Source organism: Carassius auratus, unplaced genomic scaffold (assembly GCF_003368295.1).
Source record: "Carassius auratus strain Wakin unplaced genomic scaffold, ASM336829v1 scaf_tig00030344, whole genome shotgun sequence".
Classification (NCBI taxonomy): domain Eukaryota; kingdom Metazoa; phylum Chordata; class Actinopteri; order Cypriniformes; family Cyprinidae; genus Carassius; species Carassius auratus.
The window spans coordinates 1-17,656 of NW_020525845.1; the positions used below are offsets into that span (position 1 = coordinate 1).

The 17,656-nt window shown below is 36.1% G+C and overlaps 2 protein-coding genes across 2 annotated transcripts; both read left to right on the forward strand.

Moving 5' to 3' along the window:
• The first annotated feature begins 200 nt into the window (after positions 1-200).
• Positions 201-9,626, forward strand: LOC113080165 (transmembrane protein 56-B-like). The gene is made up of 6 exons (XM_026252401.1): positions 201-284; positions 403-491; positions 640-698; positions 1,655-1,749; positions 6,099-6,172; positions 7,101-9,626. Exons 1-6 carry the CDS (start codon positions 201-203, stop codon positions 7,414-7,416), a joined length of 717 nt encoding a protein of 238 aa, XP_026108186.1. The 3' UTR covers positions 7,417-9,626.
• A 233-nt stretch (positions 9,627-9,859) lies between these two features.
• On the forward strand, positions 9,860-16,112 carry LOC113080166 (cytochrome c-type heme lyase-like). Its single transcript, XM_026252402.1, has 7 exons — positions 9,860-9,953; positions 10,691-10,825; positions 10,897-11,030; positions 11,106-11,254; positions 14,236-14,355; positions 15,127-15,213; positions 15,296-16,112. The coding sequence occupies exons 1-7, from the start codon at positions 9,878-9,880 to the stop codon at positions 15,492-15,494; spliced, it is 900 nt and encodes a 299-aa protein (XP_026108187.1). The 5' UTR covers positions 9,860-9,877; the 3' UTR covers positions 15,495-16,112.
• The last annotated feature ends 1,544 nt before the right edge of the window (positions 16,113-17,656 follow it).

Here is a 17,656-nt window from a genome sequence, read left to right on the forward strand (position 1 = left end):
AAAGCTTCAATACAATTAAAACTATAATAACCGTTCTAAACAGGCAGCTGTTAAATATCACCAGAGGTTCGCAGCGGTGCTTCAGTTATTTCCCTGTTAAATGACTTATCAGAAGATTACACTGTAGAGATCGAGCTGTAAGCTGTCGCTCAAAATCACTAATGTCTGCATATGCGTATAGAAACTGGCAAGAGGCGAAGATGGCAGCGATAATGCTCATTTCAGCAGGCTGTCAAGAGAACGGCCAGCTGGAGGAGATCTTTAGATGTAGGACACAGCGCCGAGTTGATTGACAGCAGCCAATCGCTCCGTTTCGTTTGTTTCAACTTGACATTATTCAATGGGAGAAGCAAACCACTGTTACACTGCTGTCAAGTCATAAAACCTTTTGCGTCTCTGCAGGACTGTGTCCACGCTCCATGCCCTGTTGGTCGGCCTCTTCTGCCCTACATCCTGTTCTTCGATGAGGCAGTCAATCATGACCCCGTATGGTGAGTGCTCGACCTCTCACGCTGCATGCAGGGCATGCTGGGAAGCGCTGCTCTCCACAGATGAGCAGGATGCTTTCCGGAACTGTTTGTGAACTGAAGGTGATCTTCCAGTAATCTCAGTGCCATGTCCTCATCTTTACCTCTACAGGGGAGATCCTGCTCTGGTGAAGATAAACGTGAGCATTACTACAGGCTACCTCATATCTGGTGAGAGCCTGAAAATGAAAATTAATTTTTAGTTGATTGCTTTTTGGTTTCTAGTAGATAGTTTAGGCTAGGCTAGTTTTACCAAAGAAACGCCTCAGTAGCTTTACCGTCTCTGACCATATTAACCTGGTTGCAGATCATTCTGTGGATTCTCTATTATAATGTCATGTTTTTGAAGGATGATATATATATTTTTTTAATTAATTTTTTATTAAATGCATTCACTGATTTAGTAAAAAAAAAAAAAAAAAAAATCCTTTGACTTGTTGCACATTATTTGACCAGTGTAATGCATTTATGTATTTGAATGTACATAAGCTGAAATGTGACTGATGGAGAAAGAACCAAATTTATTTTTTGAAAAGGCTTTATGATAACAATATTTCAGAATGTTAATTTTAACATTTAGTATTATACTTTATTTTTTAAGTTTGAACAAACAATTAACAGTTGTATTTGTATCAACTAACTTAACAAAATTAATGAAACGCTGTAAAAATATATTGCTTATTGTTATCTAATCCATTAACAAATATTCACAAATGAGATGGTATTGTTATTATTAATAAAAATTAAATTAGACCTTTTATTATAATATTTTATTTTAGTCTCCGTTTTCAAATTCATTTCAATATTTGAAAATGTTTTTATGGCAGGTTTTTTCGTTTTTGTTAGCTTTCTCAAAAAAAAAAAAAAAAAAATATATATATAGCCTTGCAGCAATCAAAGGTGTTGGCAGAGACTTTATGAAAATCTCTGAATAGGTTAAGATGACCACAGAGAAGAATTTTGGTGCAAATGTCCCTAGATCAATGTTTTCTTTTGAGATGTAGGTATATTATTGGTAAGCCGTGTTATTAGTAGTTATTTGAATGTATTAAATCACTTGTATGCTAAATTCATGTTCTTTAAAGAAGTTCTGACTCTTATTGCCTTTTTCTTTCTGTGTTTTCCAGATCTGCTGCTTATATTTTACTATTGGAGAGCAATAGGAGACAAGTTTTTTGTAATCCACCACCTGGCGGCATTGTATGCTTACTACTATGTACTGGTGAGTCCCATGTTGTCCCATAACAGAACATGCAGGCAAGATGGGAAAGAGACAACCAAGAGTGAGCAGTGGTGTGTCAGGTGTGCAGCTGGTGCTGAAAGCTCTGTGTTCATTGGCTGACGCTCCACCAGACCAGCGTTCCCTTATAACATAGCACTAACTATAAACAGAGAAACAGGATGGTCAGAGCTGGAAATCAGTAACCTGTATGTTTGAGTTGTGACCTTCTCTGATTGTAAAAGTGTCCTTCACAATGTATGTGTCCTCATCTGTAGAAAAACAAAAACAAATTATATATATATATATATATATATATATATATATATATATATATATATATATAAAAACAATTTTTTAAAAAAAATATTAGAGATAAGTCGTGGTTGTTTAGCTAGCCAACACCTAATTTAAGTGGTTTACTTTTTTTTTTTTTTTTTTACAATTTAGATGCTTTAAATGGCATGTTGACTGCATGCATCACTTTTATTTATTCATCATTTTACTAGGGTGCTAGTTACAGTTTTTTTTTTTTTTAAGTTGCATTTTAAAGCACTGTCATTACATACAACGCACACACATTAGGCGGATGTTTTAAAAATCCAACTTTTAAAGCTTTTATTAATCTCTATTGAGTCATTCTGTGCAGTTTTTTTGTGCTCTGTCTAGTTTTTAACACTATAACCTTTCTTTTGTAAACGGCTGCTAAGAAACTAGTTTGCTCATCCCTAGTTGCCATAGTCCTTCTTAAACTTGGTATCCAAATAGTTGCCAGCCCAGATCTTTAACCACTAGTGTGCACCACTGAGGGCACTACTGTTCACTTTTGGTTTAGTTGTATGGTCACCCTCTAGGTCACCAGGTTCTGTAGCTGACTATGGTTATTATAATGATGATGATGATGATGATGATGGTATTTTTTGCATGGAATGCTCATTGACGGTTATGCTGAAGTCTATTTTCTCCTCCTCTACTTCTCTGACTCCCCCCTCAGCAACTCTATTGGTCAGTTCTGGCCAGCTTTGGGCCCAGACTGTACCAGATTGGATTGTGTGCATGTATTGATGCTCTCTGCTCCTGTGGTGCCTTTGGAGGGTTTCCTGTGTGCATGCTCTGAAACCTTCCCCTGCTTTGAGCCGATCTTCCTCCTAAACTCTCCCTCTTTCTCTTCTGAAACCTAACATCCACGTCACTGCAGGATGAGTAACAGCCAGAAAGCGCTTGTTTGTTGGGCTGATCCACACTCACGATATGGGAAGGTTTTGCTGAATAACATGTTGATCTGGTCCTCAGCTGAATTCTAAATATCTATGCATTTAGTTTACATGTTGCACAGGGTATTCCTCATGCCTTTTGATAGAAATGAATCAGAAATTAGTTAAAAATGAACCTAAACGCTTAAAAAATAGCATCTGCTGATGCCCAGTTATTTGGCATGGGTCTTTCTGTAATATGTGTTTTACAGAAAATGTAAATAATGGCAATAACACATGACAAATAATTTGTTGTTAATGGGTTCATAAATATAAAGAAGTTATAATGCATATTATTGTAATTTCCATCTAAATTAATATACATGTTGGGATGTCATTTCAGCAACCTTATATTAATAAGTTATATTATACCTAATAACTATACATGCTATTGAATGAAATTTTAAGTTTAAAAAAGTTATTAAAAGCTGTTAATTGTTAAAGTCATTAACAGATTTGAGTGACCTGGGTCATGCTTGCACGGTATGTGTTTACTAAATGCACGAATGGTAAGAAAAAAAAAAGATTGATTATACTTTACAGTATTATTTCTTAAGATCAGCTGTAATTCTGCCATATATCTTGATAATTATTTCATTTTAGTCACAGATGTATTATGCACCTCTAGTCAAACAATACATACAACAGACACTCAAAAGGCACATGTTTTGCAGAATGACCATGACAAATGATGTTTAGGGCGTGTTCATTTCTGAAAATTTGGCGGCACAAAAAAAACCCTCATTCCTAAAAATGCATCTGGGGCAGCGACTGATGATGGCTTTACTGTTGCTTATATACCCTACAGTTACCTTGCACTGATTTAATGCAACCTTGAGGATCGCCTCAAACCTGAACATGCATTTTGTTGTCAGGATGTAGACCATACTGTCACTGGTCACTTTTATGACTGCCTTTTCAAGCCTTTTTCTAAATTATTACAAGCTAATCTAGGTAATTTAATGTGGAGCTGGAAGTCTCTGTTGGGTCTCAGTGAGTAATTAAGTCTGTCGTTGGAAATGTCATTCGTTGTTATTGTTTCCTGTGTTCAGAAATGCTATTAGCGTTAAAACCAGAACTTTTTTTATGTCATTTTGTTAATTACTTCAGACTAAATTCCAATATTCTCCTCATTATATTTTTTAGGACATATTAAATATAGAGCATAATAAACCCCGTCAGTCTTTTCAGTGTTTAATAATTGTGCTTCATTTAAGAGCAAAGTGTTTCGCTATATTTAGCACTGACACGTAACCTTTAAAGGTCTATAATCAAACTATGAGAGGAATTTTTTTTAGAAGTACAATAAAATCTAATTCTTTTCAGCGTGCGATTTGTTTCTCCTAGTGCATGTCCAACGAGTTTTAAATGTTGTTGCTGCTTCTGTGTCGTTCGTTCTTTTTGCATTTTTTCTGCACCTTTTTTCCAAGAATCTGTCTGTCAGTCTGTCTCTGTCCCACCTAACATGACTTCTTGAATAGCGCAGCCTCACTTCCTCTGACCAGCAAAACCCTTCATGCAAAAACTACCAGTGTCACTGTTATTGGGGTTAAGAGATGAGGGCTATAGGCTTGGCTGATCTAGATGGACTCTCTCCTGTCTTGTCTGCTGTCCTGCTGTTATGGAACTCTGAGCAGTTACTGAAGCCCAGTTACAGTATGGACTTACCAGTACCTAGGGGTACCAGCATGCATCTGCTAGCAAACCTGATTATTATTTTTGTATCCTTGATTTTTATATGTCCCATTTTGCAGTAAGTATGCTAATGTGTGTTTTAATTGCAGCCCTTAAGGTAGGTGTGTTATCCAGAAGCCAAATGTTTATTCGCTTGCTGTAGGAACGATAATGTCAAAACTTGTTTGGAGAGGAACATTTCATTGGATCAGGTCTGAATAATGTCGCTTTGCAAGGAAAAGCTATAGAAGGAATCATTCTCTGACAGAACGTGCATGGCTGACCATGCAGTGAGATCTAAACTTCTGATACCACATTAAAAATCTGGGATTTTATTTGTATCTAATCTATTCTTCTAAATATCTTCTTTTTGCGTTTGGAATGGCTTGAGGGTGAGTAAATGAGAAGATAATTGTAATTTCTTGGTGAACTATATGGTTAAGTAAATTTGACATCGATTATGTGAACATCTTTGTACAGATGATTAGAAGTTCTTGCTTCCATTGAAACACAAGATGCTCTTAAGATCATTCTAAAATTATGCTGGAATATATAAAAAAACAGGTATTATACACACTTTTGTACTTAAAGCAAAAAGGAGGACAAATTAATAAGATATTCTCAAATTTGTCGTCTTTTTTTTATTGAAAGTTACACTATATTTTAAGATGTATGATATTTATTATTTATTATTATTAAGAATTCAAAATAGAAGATATTTCCACCAGTGGTTTCAGACGTTTGGACTCCACTGTATGTGCCTGATGATATGTGGCTTATTTGAAATGTGGGTTGTTATTATCGACGGCTCAGTTTTGGTTTTTAATTTCACAATTATCATTGTTGAATAGTTTTGTCGTACATTTACAGAAAAGAATGCAGGTACTTTAAATGGCAAGGAGCGGTAATCTGAACAAAAAAACTAGTTTGTTTTAGTTTGAAGCAGACTATCTAATTCTGCTTTATTTAGTACATGATTGAAAAAATACTTTTTTCATGATGTATGTATTTAAAAATGCATAGAGTTAACATAATATTAACCTAATCACTCTAATTCTCATAATCTATTTAACATACACGTATGCAATTTTACAGTAGAAAAATTGTAAGTCATTTATAACCTCTACATATTCCATAAAAAATAATCTAAACATTGACAATAAATACTGAAGGGCATTATTTGATCTTAAAATAAATCTTATATTACTAGAAAAACTTTTTCTATTTTCTACATTTTTTTTAAATTATTATTTTATTTTATATACATTGCTCTATGTGAAGTATCATAACTCGGCACTGAAGAAATTACTGTTGTTGCCTGACAGCAGGAGATATTGAGACTGTTGGAGCTGATTCATAAATCTGTGCTTTTCTATAACTCGTGTCCGTGTCATTATTTGTTTGTTCTTCACCTTGTGTCTCCAGGGTCAAGGAATGTTGCCTTATTTTGCTAACTTCCGTCTGCTTGCAGAGTTTTCCACACCATGTGTAAATCAACGGTAGGTATTTGACGGATTATTTGTTATTTGTCTGTCATTCAATATAATTAGACAAAAATTATAGCCAATCTGCACATGACCAAGGAGATGTCACTCTGGGTTCACCCAAAAAGGAACATTTTCTGAAAATGTATTCTCCCTCAGGACATTCAACACATAGATGAACTTGTTCCTTCATCAGAACAGATTTTGAAAAATGTAGCATTATAGCATTACATCACTTGATCACCAATGGATCCTCTGCAGTGAATGGGTGCCGTCAGAATGAGAGTCCGAACAGCTGATAGAAACATCACAATAATCCACAAGTAATCTGCACGACTCTACGTGTTTACAAGTAACAAATCTTGCTTCTGACCAACATAGTCAATAAAAATGCTTTCTCCAGTGAAAAAGTCCATCCTCTGTTGACTTCTCACATCAAAATCCTCCAACAGATTTGTTGCTTATCTGTGCATATTTCTCTTTTGATTCAGACAGTACCAAGTGTTTCACTGGAAAAATCTATATTATGGATAGAGGACTTGTATTTTAGCCAGAAGCAAAAACAAAATTATTCTTGATATTGAGTTACAAACTCGCTACTTTTTACTTCATGAGATGTTTATTGATGGACTAGAGTTGTGTGGGTTACTTGTGGACTATTGCAATGTTTCTTACAGCACCCATTCACTGCAGAGGATCCATTGGTGAGCAAGTGATGCAATGCTAAATTTCTCCAAATCTGTTTTCCACAAAATAACTAACTCATCCACATGGTGGATGGCCTGAGGGTGAGTGCATTTTCACTTTTGGTTGAACTGTACCTTTAAATGAGTTTCAAATGCAATTACATGTTGTCATTAATAAGAAATGACACAAATGAAATGTTGTGATGCTACTGTAGATTAGTTTACAGCATGTCACTTTGCTCACCTGTGTTTTCCAGCTGGTTCTTTGAAGTATTAGGTTACCCCAAAGTCTCCAAGCCTAACATGGCTAATGGGGTACTGATGGCACTTGTGTTTTTCCTGGTGAGGATCGCCGTCATGCCAGTATACTACAGCCGAATGTGTTCAGTGTATGGCACGGAGGCCTTCTACAGGGTCTCCTTTGGCGGCCGAAGCGCTTGGATCTTCTCCAGCATCTGCCTGGACATCATGAACGTCATGTGGATGCATAAAATCGCCCGCGGCTGCTACAAAGTCCTGCGTTCCAGCCGGAAATCTAAACCCGAGAGCCAGGAGAACGGAAAAACCGATTGAGTGAAAAGAAAGGGCATTCGAATTTTACACCATTTGCTCACACACAGGGTCGTTGTCTTATTGACGGTCTTCATGGGACACTATGGTGGGATGGTGACCGGTAAAGACTTTGAAAACTACCCCAGAGCAATATTTCGGAGTTAAGACCCGAAACTCTGACAAAATGTCAAATTGAGATCTAGTACACCAGAAAAGACTGGCCGTCCCACTTTTAATTTGTGTTTGTTTTCCAACCGTTCACCAAAAGTGCAAACGATGCACTGTTTGAGATTGCTGGATGAACTGTATTTTAACCATGTTTGGTTTTCATTTTAAACTGTGTGGGCAGGTCAACAACATTATTTATTCATCAAAGTTCAGTCCCTCGCTCTCAATCACTGTCCTGTGCAAAGGGGCCAAGCAGTCAGTCACCTGATGTTCAAAGCCGCGTATATTGACTGTGAAAAATTCATCCACACAACTGCACTAAACGAGGAAAATCCGTGTACTCAAGAAGAAACTCTTGGAAAATTAATGTCACATACTTTAGATATTTTATTGAATGCCCCAATGAGATCCAACTGTGGGTTGAACAGGCAAAATATTTTATATATACAAGATGTGAGCAGTTGTTGCATTAATACGGAACTGTTTTTAAGAATGAAACCTGTTTACACTCGCTCCAGATTCAGTTCAGATTTCGCTCCGCTCCCATGAAACGGACATCACGCTTTGTTCGCACTGTACAGTTAATTGCATGCGGCAATGTTGTTCTCTGAATGTTTGCATTGTACATAGTAATTTTATTGAACCTACGATAATTCTTTTAATTACGTTGGTGTGTACAGTGTATCTGTTCAATACTGAACTAAATGATCGATTATGTTTTGGAAATGGGTTAAAAGGAAAGTGTAGCTCGTGTATGTTCGAAGACTTTCTCGACGTCGGATAGTTTTCCTGCATTGTACTTAATTTATTGACCCAGTTTTGCACTGGGTCAGCATGGTAATGTTTGTACGACATATTTATTATTTTTTTAACGGAAAGGTATAAAAGTCGTCAATGTGTCGGAGTAGATATACAGCATAGGAGAGAATTCACAATACAGAGGTACTTTTATGAATTCATTTTAAAATTCATTGTCACAATGACGAATTTAGTGTAGAAAATTCATACTATACACGTGCATTCAGTGGCAGCACGGATGTTAGCGCATGAGTTTTATTGATTTAAAATGTATGAAAGATGGCTTAAAGCAGTTTGTGTGGAAACCATTTTAAGCGTTTTTTTTTTTTTTTATGAACTTATAAGTACTTGAATTTTGAAATGCGTTATTTCTGAGAGCCAGACCTAGGATGAATTGTCTTTACTGGCATGAGATATACAGGAATCCATATTGTAATCATTATTATTATTATTATTATTATTATTATTGCCTTCGTATTCAATCACTCAAAATGCCTTTTTTTGTTTCATTAAATAAACCTCTTATTTTCTACTTCTAGTGTCATTTTGTAACACATGGTTCATTGTATGGTCATGTAAGGAATGCATGTGGCTATGTCGATCACTTTGATTGTTTTATCTTTTTAGTTCTCACCATTGTTCCAACCAAAGGTCAAAAATAAGAATGGGTGTTTTGAATCGTACATATTAAATAAATGGTGGCACAACAACAGAAAAACCCAGCTGGATGAATAGACGTGCATTGTTTGTTTAAGTATAATCTGAAACAATCATAAAAAAAGAAGGGAAAAGTTCATTCAGTGTAACTTTCAGAACCTTGTAGGTCATTTCCAAGGAAACACTGAATTATGTATCTACAAACAGTTAAATGTCATTTAAGATTTTTTTCTTTCACTTTTTGGTTAGAACAATATTGCATTTTACTTTTACTAAAAGTCTTTTCAATGCATAAAGTTCCAAACCTTCAGTCTTCGGCATTAATGTTTAATTTAATGGAATGTGAAAATGCACAATATCATGACACTGTGTGTGTTTTTATAACTGAACCTTCCATAAACTAATGTCACAGGAATTTGTTGCCATGTAAAGGTTTACATTTGTAACTAAGGTGAGCACAGGGATCATCTTCCCTTTATAATGAAAGGAAAGTGCATGTATCTGAGGAATGACACAACAGCTGTTTTTGAACATTTGTTCCTTCACATGTCTTAACTTTTCACTTCCGTTATGCCATTTGCCTCAATAAAGCAATATGTTTATTTTGATCCTTGAGGATTTTGTATGTCCTTTTTAAGGTGATTCCTTCATTTCAATATCTTGCATATTAATTTATTAGAATTGCATTGGTTATTATTCCAACTTGTTTGTTGAGATTACAGTATGTAAAAAGTATATTCAACAAATAGAAACATTTTAAAGCAAAATGCCCATTTATGTAGTACCAACCGAGCTTTCACAATATAATTAATATTTATGAGCTACGCATTTGTCCCGCCCCGCTCGCAGTGCATGCTGGATGCTGGATGAAGCGGAAGTAGCGCTGCACGTTGACATTGCAGAGCGTCCGATTCTCACATTACACTCACAAAAAGGTGAGATTTGCTGTCATATCTAAAGATTTAGTTAAATATATTATTATTTTAAAATCTGGCTACGTTTTAAAGAAGGTGTTTTAGATAAATATATGGTCTGGTATTCCGTGACATTGTTTGATATGAGTATGAATGATGTTGTGTAACTTATTTTGTAATTATTACATTTTGGGATTGGTAAAAGTAGATTTTTTTTTTTTACAATGCTATATAAACGATTCAAAGTATTTATTTTAGATGTGCTCTCACTGACAGCATATAGTTTAGTCCGCTTCTATTATGTCAACGTAAAACAACATGCAAAGTTGTTCCAAATCTCGATGATCTATATATATTATTATTATTATAATTATTAATAATTATTTTATTTAATTTTTTTGTGACCAGCTCCAAAAATGACTAACATTATAATAAACATGCTATACTAGTAGTTCATACCACATAATCCAAGTCATATTAAACCTTATGATAGCTTTGTGTTATGAAAATATATTTTTGCATATATTCATATATGGTACATCAAACTGTTTTATAATACTTATATAGTCTGTATTTTGACAGTCATTTTAAATGTATTTTTTTGTCAGAAGAAAGAAGTCCTACAGTTTAAGAACAACACGAGGGTTAATAAATAATGGATTTTGATAAAGTAGATTTTCTATGAACATCATAACACAAGTTATGATGCAGCAGGATCTACTTGACCTTCAGTGTTCTTGATCTCTTGATCTCTTCAGGATTGGTGTTCATCATGGGTGCATCTGTATCCAATCTTGCCCCAACTATTCAGGCAGAGTCTGTGATGTCAGCGCCTAATTTTAGTGGGGTGTCCCCACCCCCTGGGTGTCCCATGCATCAAGAGCCCCCTAAAAGTGAGTCACACACTGTCTGTTATCATAAGCTTGTATGTAATAATTATTCATAATGTGTCAAATAAACCCAGGCTCTCCGCCTCCTGAGTGCCCCATGCATCAGGCTCAGACGCCCCCGGCCGGCCCAGCACATCAGGAGAGAGCTTATGAGTTTGTCGAATGTCCCATGAGAGCTTCTGAAGGAGCCGTCGATCCCACAAACATGGTGAGCTGGGAATCCCGTCATTAAGATGATGCTTTTTGAGATTGTGTGTTAATGTTGCTTTAACATGTCCCACAGATGCCTCCTCCAAATCAGGTGCCCGCCCCGGACCAGCCATTCTCTCTGTCCGTGAAAAGAGAGGAGTCTAAAATCCCACGATCAAGCACAGGCCAGAACTGGGTTTATCCTTCTGAACAGATGTTTTGGAATGCAATGCTGCGGAAAGGGTGAGTTTACCTTTGTGTTTCTGTCCCTAAATGTTTTACAACCAGACACGTGTCCTGTTTATGTTTTGGAGAGCTCTAAGTGGACCAGGGGCCCGTTCTTTGTACGTTGCTCATTACATCCGAGATCAAATGACACATCCAAGATGATATCATCGTGCTAATCATGATCCGGCTAATTGGGTTCTTCGAACACACCTGTTGTGTATGATTAGTATGGCTGGATTGAGTTATCTGAAATAATTGCGCGTTCATGTGTTCATTGTGTTGGGGATATGTATCGATACTCGAAACCATGATCAGCAGTGCAGCGATTGGCTGGTGGCACGACGGCAATGTACTGACGTCATATAACTAAAAATGACCGCCGACGAAAAACTTGACAAATTTCTGGACTTTTATAAGGAAACAGCCAAGCAAACAAAACTACATAAATGCTATAATAGATACATCAAACAGATAATAGAAACATTTTTTTATTTTATTATATTTTTTTTCATGATTCCCAATTATTTAGATTCGCAATATATAATAGTTGTGCAGTCTTTACCTTTTTATTTCAATGTAGAAATTATCTATTCATTTCATTTTATATTTGGACAGATTTGTTACGTGACAGCATTAATGAAAGTTTCTTAAGGGTCAATATCATGTTATCTGCATCTCCTGCGCTCCATCAAGCCACTTATAATAGCAGTCATCACTCAAAATAATGCACGACTCTATTATCTGTTTAGCATGTGTGTAAGACTCTAATACAATTATGAAGTAATAATTTTATGACAAATAAATATTTCAGTGAGTAAAACTGGCTGTGTCTATAGTAGGCTGTTATGGACTACACAGCATTCTTATATTATTTTTAAATAAAAGTTTAAATGATTATTATTTAAAATGATCGTCCCTGGATCAGTACGATACTCTTGTAATAAAGTAGCGGTGGTAGCAGACATATTTTGAGTATCAGTTCTGGTTGAAAAGAAGCGATCTAATCCTATTTACATGAAATAAGCTGCTCCCGAGCAGGTTTAAGCTTACGGACCTGTTGCTATGACAGCAGCTCCGGGATGAGCTTCGAAGAACCAAACGATCCAAGATCACGCCAAATCGTCAACAATCAAATCCAGCTAACTGAGTTAGCGATGTACGAAGAACAGGCCCCAGATATGCCATTTGGCTTCCCTTCAGGATGTTTGTGTTAGTGCTGTAACTTGATTACCTAGATAGAACAAAAACTAACAGATTAATTCCAATAGAATTTGATGTTAGTTTTTGAACACCAGTCTTCTGCTCATTAAGGCTGCATTTATTGAATGATCAAAAATATAGTAAAAAACAGTAATATTCTGAAATATTATTATTACAATTTAAAATAACTGTTTTCTATTTTAAAATGTTTTGTAATGTAATTTATTCCTGTGATGGCAAAGCTGAATTTTCAGCATCCATTTCTCCAGTCTTCGGTGTCACATGATCCTTCAGAAATATCTTTACTGTCATATGCCGCGTTTCCACCGAAATTACCCGGAACATTTGTACCAGGAACTTTTTTCCCCAGGAACTTTTCCCCCCCCAGACCTGTTGCTTTCTGGGTTTCCACCGCGGTGTAAAGTACCGGGTAGATTAGGCAAATAGACTGGTGACGTAGGTCTGCGCGTGTTTCTCAATACAAAGTACCGCTGATTAAAAAAAAAAAAAAGTACGCTGATTTTGGATGTGCATCCTCGGTAGTTGATTCAGACTTTGTGCATTCGGGAGTGTGATGTCCGCGACGACGCAAGTCCGGTAAATCTATAAACAGCAGCGTACTTGATAACTTCAGTCTGCTCGTCATGGCTACTGCAATTTTCCTTACTGTATATTTACAATAAAACGAAATATGATATCAAATATCACTGCCTCCTTTCGTTTTCATTTAAGCATAATAACAGCTGCAGAAATGTACTTAGTTCAGGGAAATGTGTATATGCAGCCATTACAATGAAACGAAATATTATATAAATTTGTCTTTTTTATTTTCATTTTAACATATAGATAAATTGAATACAGACCAAAGAAGACCTGTTAGATTTACCCCGCAGCTGAATTATATGTTATGTTTAACCACTAAAGACACATCAAAGCCAGCGGCAAATATCAGAAGGTCTATCCCAGGAAAGGCTGCTCTCTGCGGATACATGAGGACTGAGCTCCCGCTGATTGAGTGGAGCTAACCGTCTACGAGATCGGCGAAACACATTTTTAAATAGGCGCTGTCTTTATAAATAAACAACAGATTTGAGTTTCAAACAACTACATTCTCGCCTGAAATACTTTTAAAATTACATTTCATGACACAATAACAGTAATATTTGAAAATTATCCGAATAAATGGTGGTTGAACTCAACCAATGCTGCGTGAACTCAACCAATCAGCATGTTTAGCGCCAAAGTCCCGCCCCCGAAAGTTCCGGAACTTTAAAAAAGTACCACCTCGCCAGCAGGGACTTTCTGGGGGGCATTTTTTTACCCTGAACTTTTATTTAGTTCCTGGTTCCTGCGGTGGAAACACACCAAGTACTGGACCAAGTCCCTAGTTCCTGGGTAAAGTTCCTGCGGTGGAAACGCGGCTATATTTGATCCTTTGAATGCATCCCTGCTGAAGAAAAGTATCTTAGATCTTTTGTTTTTCTATTTTACTTGTTGCTGTGCATTCAGAGATTGCTTTCTCAGTGTGGTATATGCAAAATTCTGCCTTATATTTTGGTCAAATTTGGTATTTTGGCAGGCAAATATTCGGTAGGCAAATTTTTGCCTTCTGTTTAGGGAGTGCCTCTGTTACCTTAAAATGCTTTCAAGATGAGCAGCACACTGTTCGGAAAGGAGATGTTGTTTTGATACTATGCAGAAAAGAATAGAGATTGTTTTGCACATTTTGGAAAGAAAATCTTGTCTTTTTTTCTGTGTTGAATTACTGTAAATTACTAAAAAAATGTTTTTGCTAGGTGGCGTTGGAAGGATGACAGTCTTGCTCCAGAAGACATGACCAATATCATCCAGATCCACAATCGTAACAATGATCAAGCCTGGCAGGAAATCCTGAAGTGGGAGGCGCTGCACGCCAGGTAACTACAACAACAACTCTCACATTCACATGAGCAGTGCCTTTAAACTTTTTTTTTTTATTATTACAAGAAATATATATTATTATTATTTTTTTTTATTCAATAAGGATGCATTAAATTAAAATCGAATGTAAAATTAATTAGTGCTGTCAAACTATTAATCGTGATTAATCCCATCCAAAATAAAAGTTTTTGTTTACATTATGTATGTCTACTGTGTATATTTATTATGCACCGTATATATAAATACACATACATAAAGTATATATTTTAAAAAAAATTACATTTATATTCATATATTTTATATTATATATAAATATATTAAATAAATGAAAAAAAAAATTCTTAAATATATGTATGCATGTGTTTGTATATAAATATACACAGTTTACACACATACATTATGTAAACAAATTTTTTTATTTTGAATGGGATAAATCACAATTAATTGTTTGACAGCACTTAAATTAATGCTGTTCTTTTAAACTTTCTATTCTTCAAATAGTCCTTACAAGAGTACTACAGGAATAAACTGCATTTAAGAATATATATATATATATATATATATATATATATATATATATTCTCTGTTTTTATTGTTAGCAGAAATATTGGTGACTGATAATGAAGTAACTTGTGATGCTAAGCACATTTGAATCAGATAAATCATCATCACCTCGGATGCCCTGTTGCTGTCAGATAAGCAAGGTGATGATATGGTGTCAGTCATTGGATGGTCAGTGTCAGTGTGATTTGCTTTGTTTCTGGCAGCGAGTGTCCATGCGGTCCGTCTCTGAAGAGATTCGGGGGCAAAGCCAAAGAGTTCTCGCCCAGAGCCAGAATACGTCACTGGATGGGGTGAGATATAAAAATAAATCCTGAAGGAAGTGTTTAAAAAGCGACAGAGGGCTTGATTTTTGTCTGTTAACTTTCTGTGTAGATATGAACTGCCTTTCGACCGACACGATTGGATCGTAGATCGGTGCGGAAAGGAAGTCCGGTATGTCATTGACTACTACGATGGCGATATTAATAAAGACACCTACCAGTTTTCCATCCTGGACGTGCGTCCGGCCTTCGACTCTCTGCAGGCCGTCTGGGATCGGATGAGGGTGACCTGGTGGCGCTGGACATCATAGAATCCTGTATAAAACAGTTTTAAGAGTTCTTCATCACTATAAGACATCACAGATTATTCGGTTCCAGTATGCTAGGATCTGTGTGCTGCTGAGTTCTGAATGTAAACATGAATCTTTGCAAATTGTTGCACATTGAGAGACTTAAAGGTTGTGAGTTCTTTCTGTTGGAGAGCGCAGTGAGTCTGATGAGGATCTAAAATCAATCCGTTTTTTTTTGTCTGCTTGTTGAGTGAAGGTTATCAAACTGAAATCTTATTCAGAGGTTAAACATATCCGCTGGTTGTTTTTCTCTCTCGAAGGCTGATTATTGAGTGTTTTAGTTCATGTTGAGAGCAATTGGCAGCTGTTAGCATTTGCAGCCAGTGGTTTGGTGGTTTTTGCTTTTGAATGTAATGGATTTCGATGAAGCATATGAAATAATAATGTGTTTCATCGGTCAGCTTCCATATTCACTGTTGTCAGATTTAAAACATCATTTCTTGTACCTACTGTTGAGTTTATTTATTTTGTGCAAACTGCTTTATTACTCTGTGTGTGTGCTGAAGTGTTGCTAATTATGTTCTTTTGAGTGAGAGTGTTTCTGAGTATTTATCTGATTAAATATCAAATTAAAAAATCAAGTCTTAAAGTACACGTGCTTGACTGTTAGTTGCTTCACTTTTTCACTTTCCGGAGTACACCAGTAGGTGGCGCACTTTCCTCAGAAAATAGTGATAGTGACTACTAGTGATCATAACTATAGTCACCTATGAAATAGAGGAGGGCCATAAAGGCTTTAACATCTTGCTCAAGCACAAATCTGCTTGTAAGGGGAAAAATGTAACCATTTTATGAAATAGTCATGATCCGAAGGTCGTCCCATGAACAGAGAGATGAACAGTGAAACTTGCATATAATCTGGAAGATGTAATATGGAAGGCAAAGATTCAATACATGGTTTTGATAATGAATTATTTTGATGCCAAATATCACAGTGCAATTTTATTCCACGTTGGTGTGATTCTAGAGTCAATGGATATTGCATTGTATTGATTTGAATATGATGCACTGCAAGGTATTTTATTTATTTAAAATATGAAGTCTAAATCTACAAACCTTCATTGCATAGATGTTGATTGATGTTTTTGTTCTTACTGTAGTCAAATGCATATTGCACACTGAACAGCTGACTGATAAATGAAGAGTGGATTCAGACCAATTATACATAACATACATAACATACATAATCCTTTATTAGACTGAAATGTGCGGTTTATGATTTTACTAAACGTTTTATTTTATTTACTTGTGTTATTTGAACTGAGAAGTTGTATATCTATTAGTTTTTTGTGGTTATTTCATGGTTTAGGATATTATGGACATTGAAAGTGTTGTTTCAAAGCAACAGTGCTACTTAAACGTAATACTACGATGAGAATTTTCAGAGAAAAGTTGTTGGATCTGCAAAAATTAAAAAGATCACATTTAGAATAACAGTAAGAAGGTCACACATCGTTTTTCTTTGTAAGTTGTGTTTTTGGGATTTTTGTTTTGGTTTTTTTAGACCTCCTTGAATCCTTTGTACCGATATGAAGCGGTCTCAAGACGAACAGCAGTTTCTGATGACGTCACTTGTACAGTATGTTTATCCTGAAAGGTGATGAAGTCCCTCCTGGTTCTTCGTGTCTGTGAGTAGGTGTGTGAAAGAAACCTTCACTCATGGTGCAGAATAACCTCATCTTCTGGGGAAAGGTTCCCCGTATGCGTTCTTTGCAGATGGAAAGCTGATTTTGGTGAGTTTCATGAGCAGCTTTTGCTGTGACTGATCATGGTTGAGGGTCCATTGCCTGCTTTTGAGTAACGTGTGTGTGGGGACAGATACTGTATGTGTGTATTTGGTTTTTCATCTGGGTTTCTGTTTGGCAGGGAACCAGAAAAGCCCCTTGTAGTGCACAGCGCAGATCTCCAAACAGCCCGTGGCAGTGGAGCCCCCTGCAATCCATCCAGTCTGTTTCATTTACATACCAAAAGATGCCCAGCTGTGCCAAGTACAATAACCAGTCTCTGTCTGGAGTCCAGAACTGTAACATTAATTACGGGAAGGAGTAACAGTTGGAAAGTTTCTAGCTTGCGGGTCACTGGTGGTCCTGACATGTTTTTGCTTCTGTATTGATTGTACTGCA

Bases quoted from the DNA above. Each gene is read 5' to 3' on its own strand.
- LOC113080165 (XM_026252401.1), top strand. From the start codon at position 201: ATGGCAGCGATAATGCTCATTTCAGCAGGCTGTCAAGAGAACGGCCAG. The intron at 699-1,654 runs GTGAGAGCCTGA...TGTGTTTTCCAG, and splicing joins TACAGGCTACCTCATATCTG to ATCTGCTGCTTATATTTTAC. The intron at 6,173-7,100 runs GTAGGTATTTGA...TGTGTTTTCCAG, and splicing joins ACACCATGTGTAAATCAACG to CTGGTTCTTTGAAGTATTAG.
- LOC113080166 (XM_026252402.1), top strand. From the start codon at position 9,878: ATGCTGGATGAAGCGGAAGTAGCGCTGCACGTTGACATTGCAGAGCGT. The intron at 10,826-10,896 runs GTGAGTCACACA...AAATAAACCCAG, and splicing joins GCATCAAGAGCCCCCTAAAA to GCTCTCCGCCTCCTGAGTGC. The intron at 11,031-11,105 runs GTGAGCTGGGAA...CATGTCCCACAG, and splicing joins CCGTCGATCCCACAAACATG to ATGCCTCCTCCAAATCAGGT.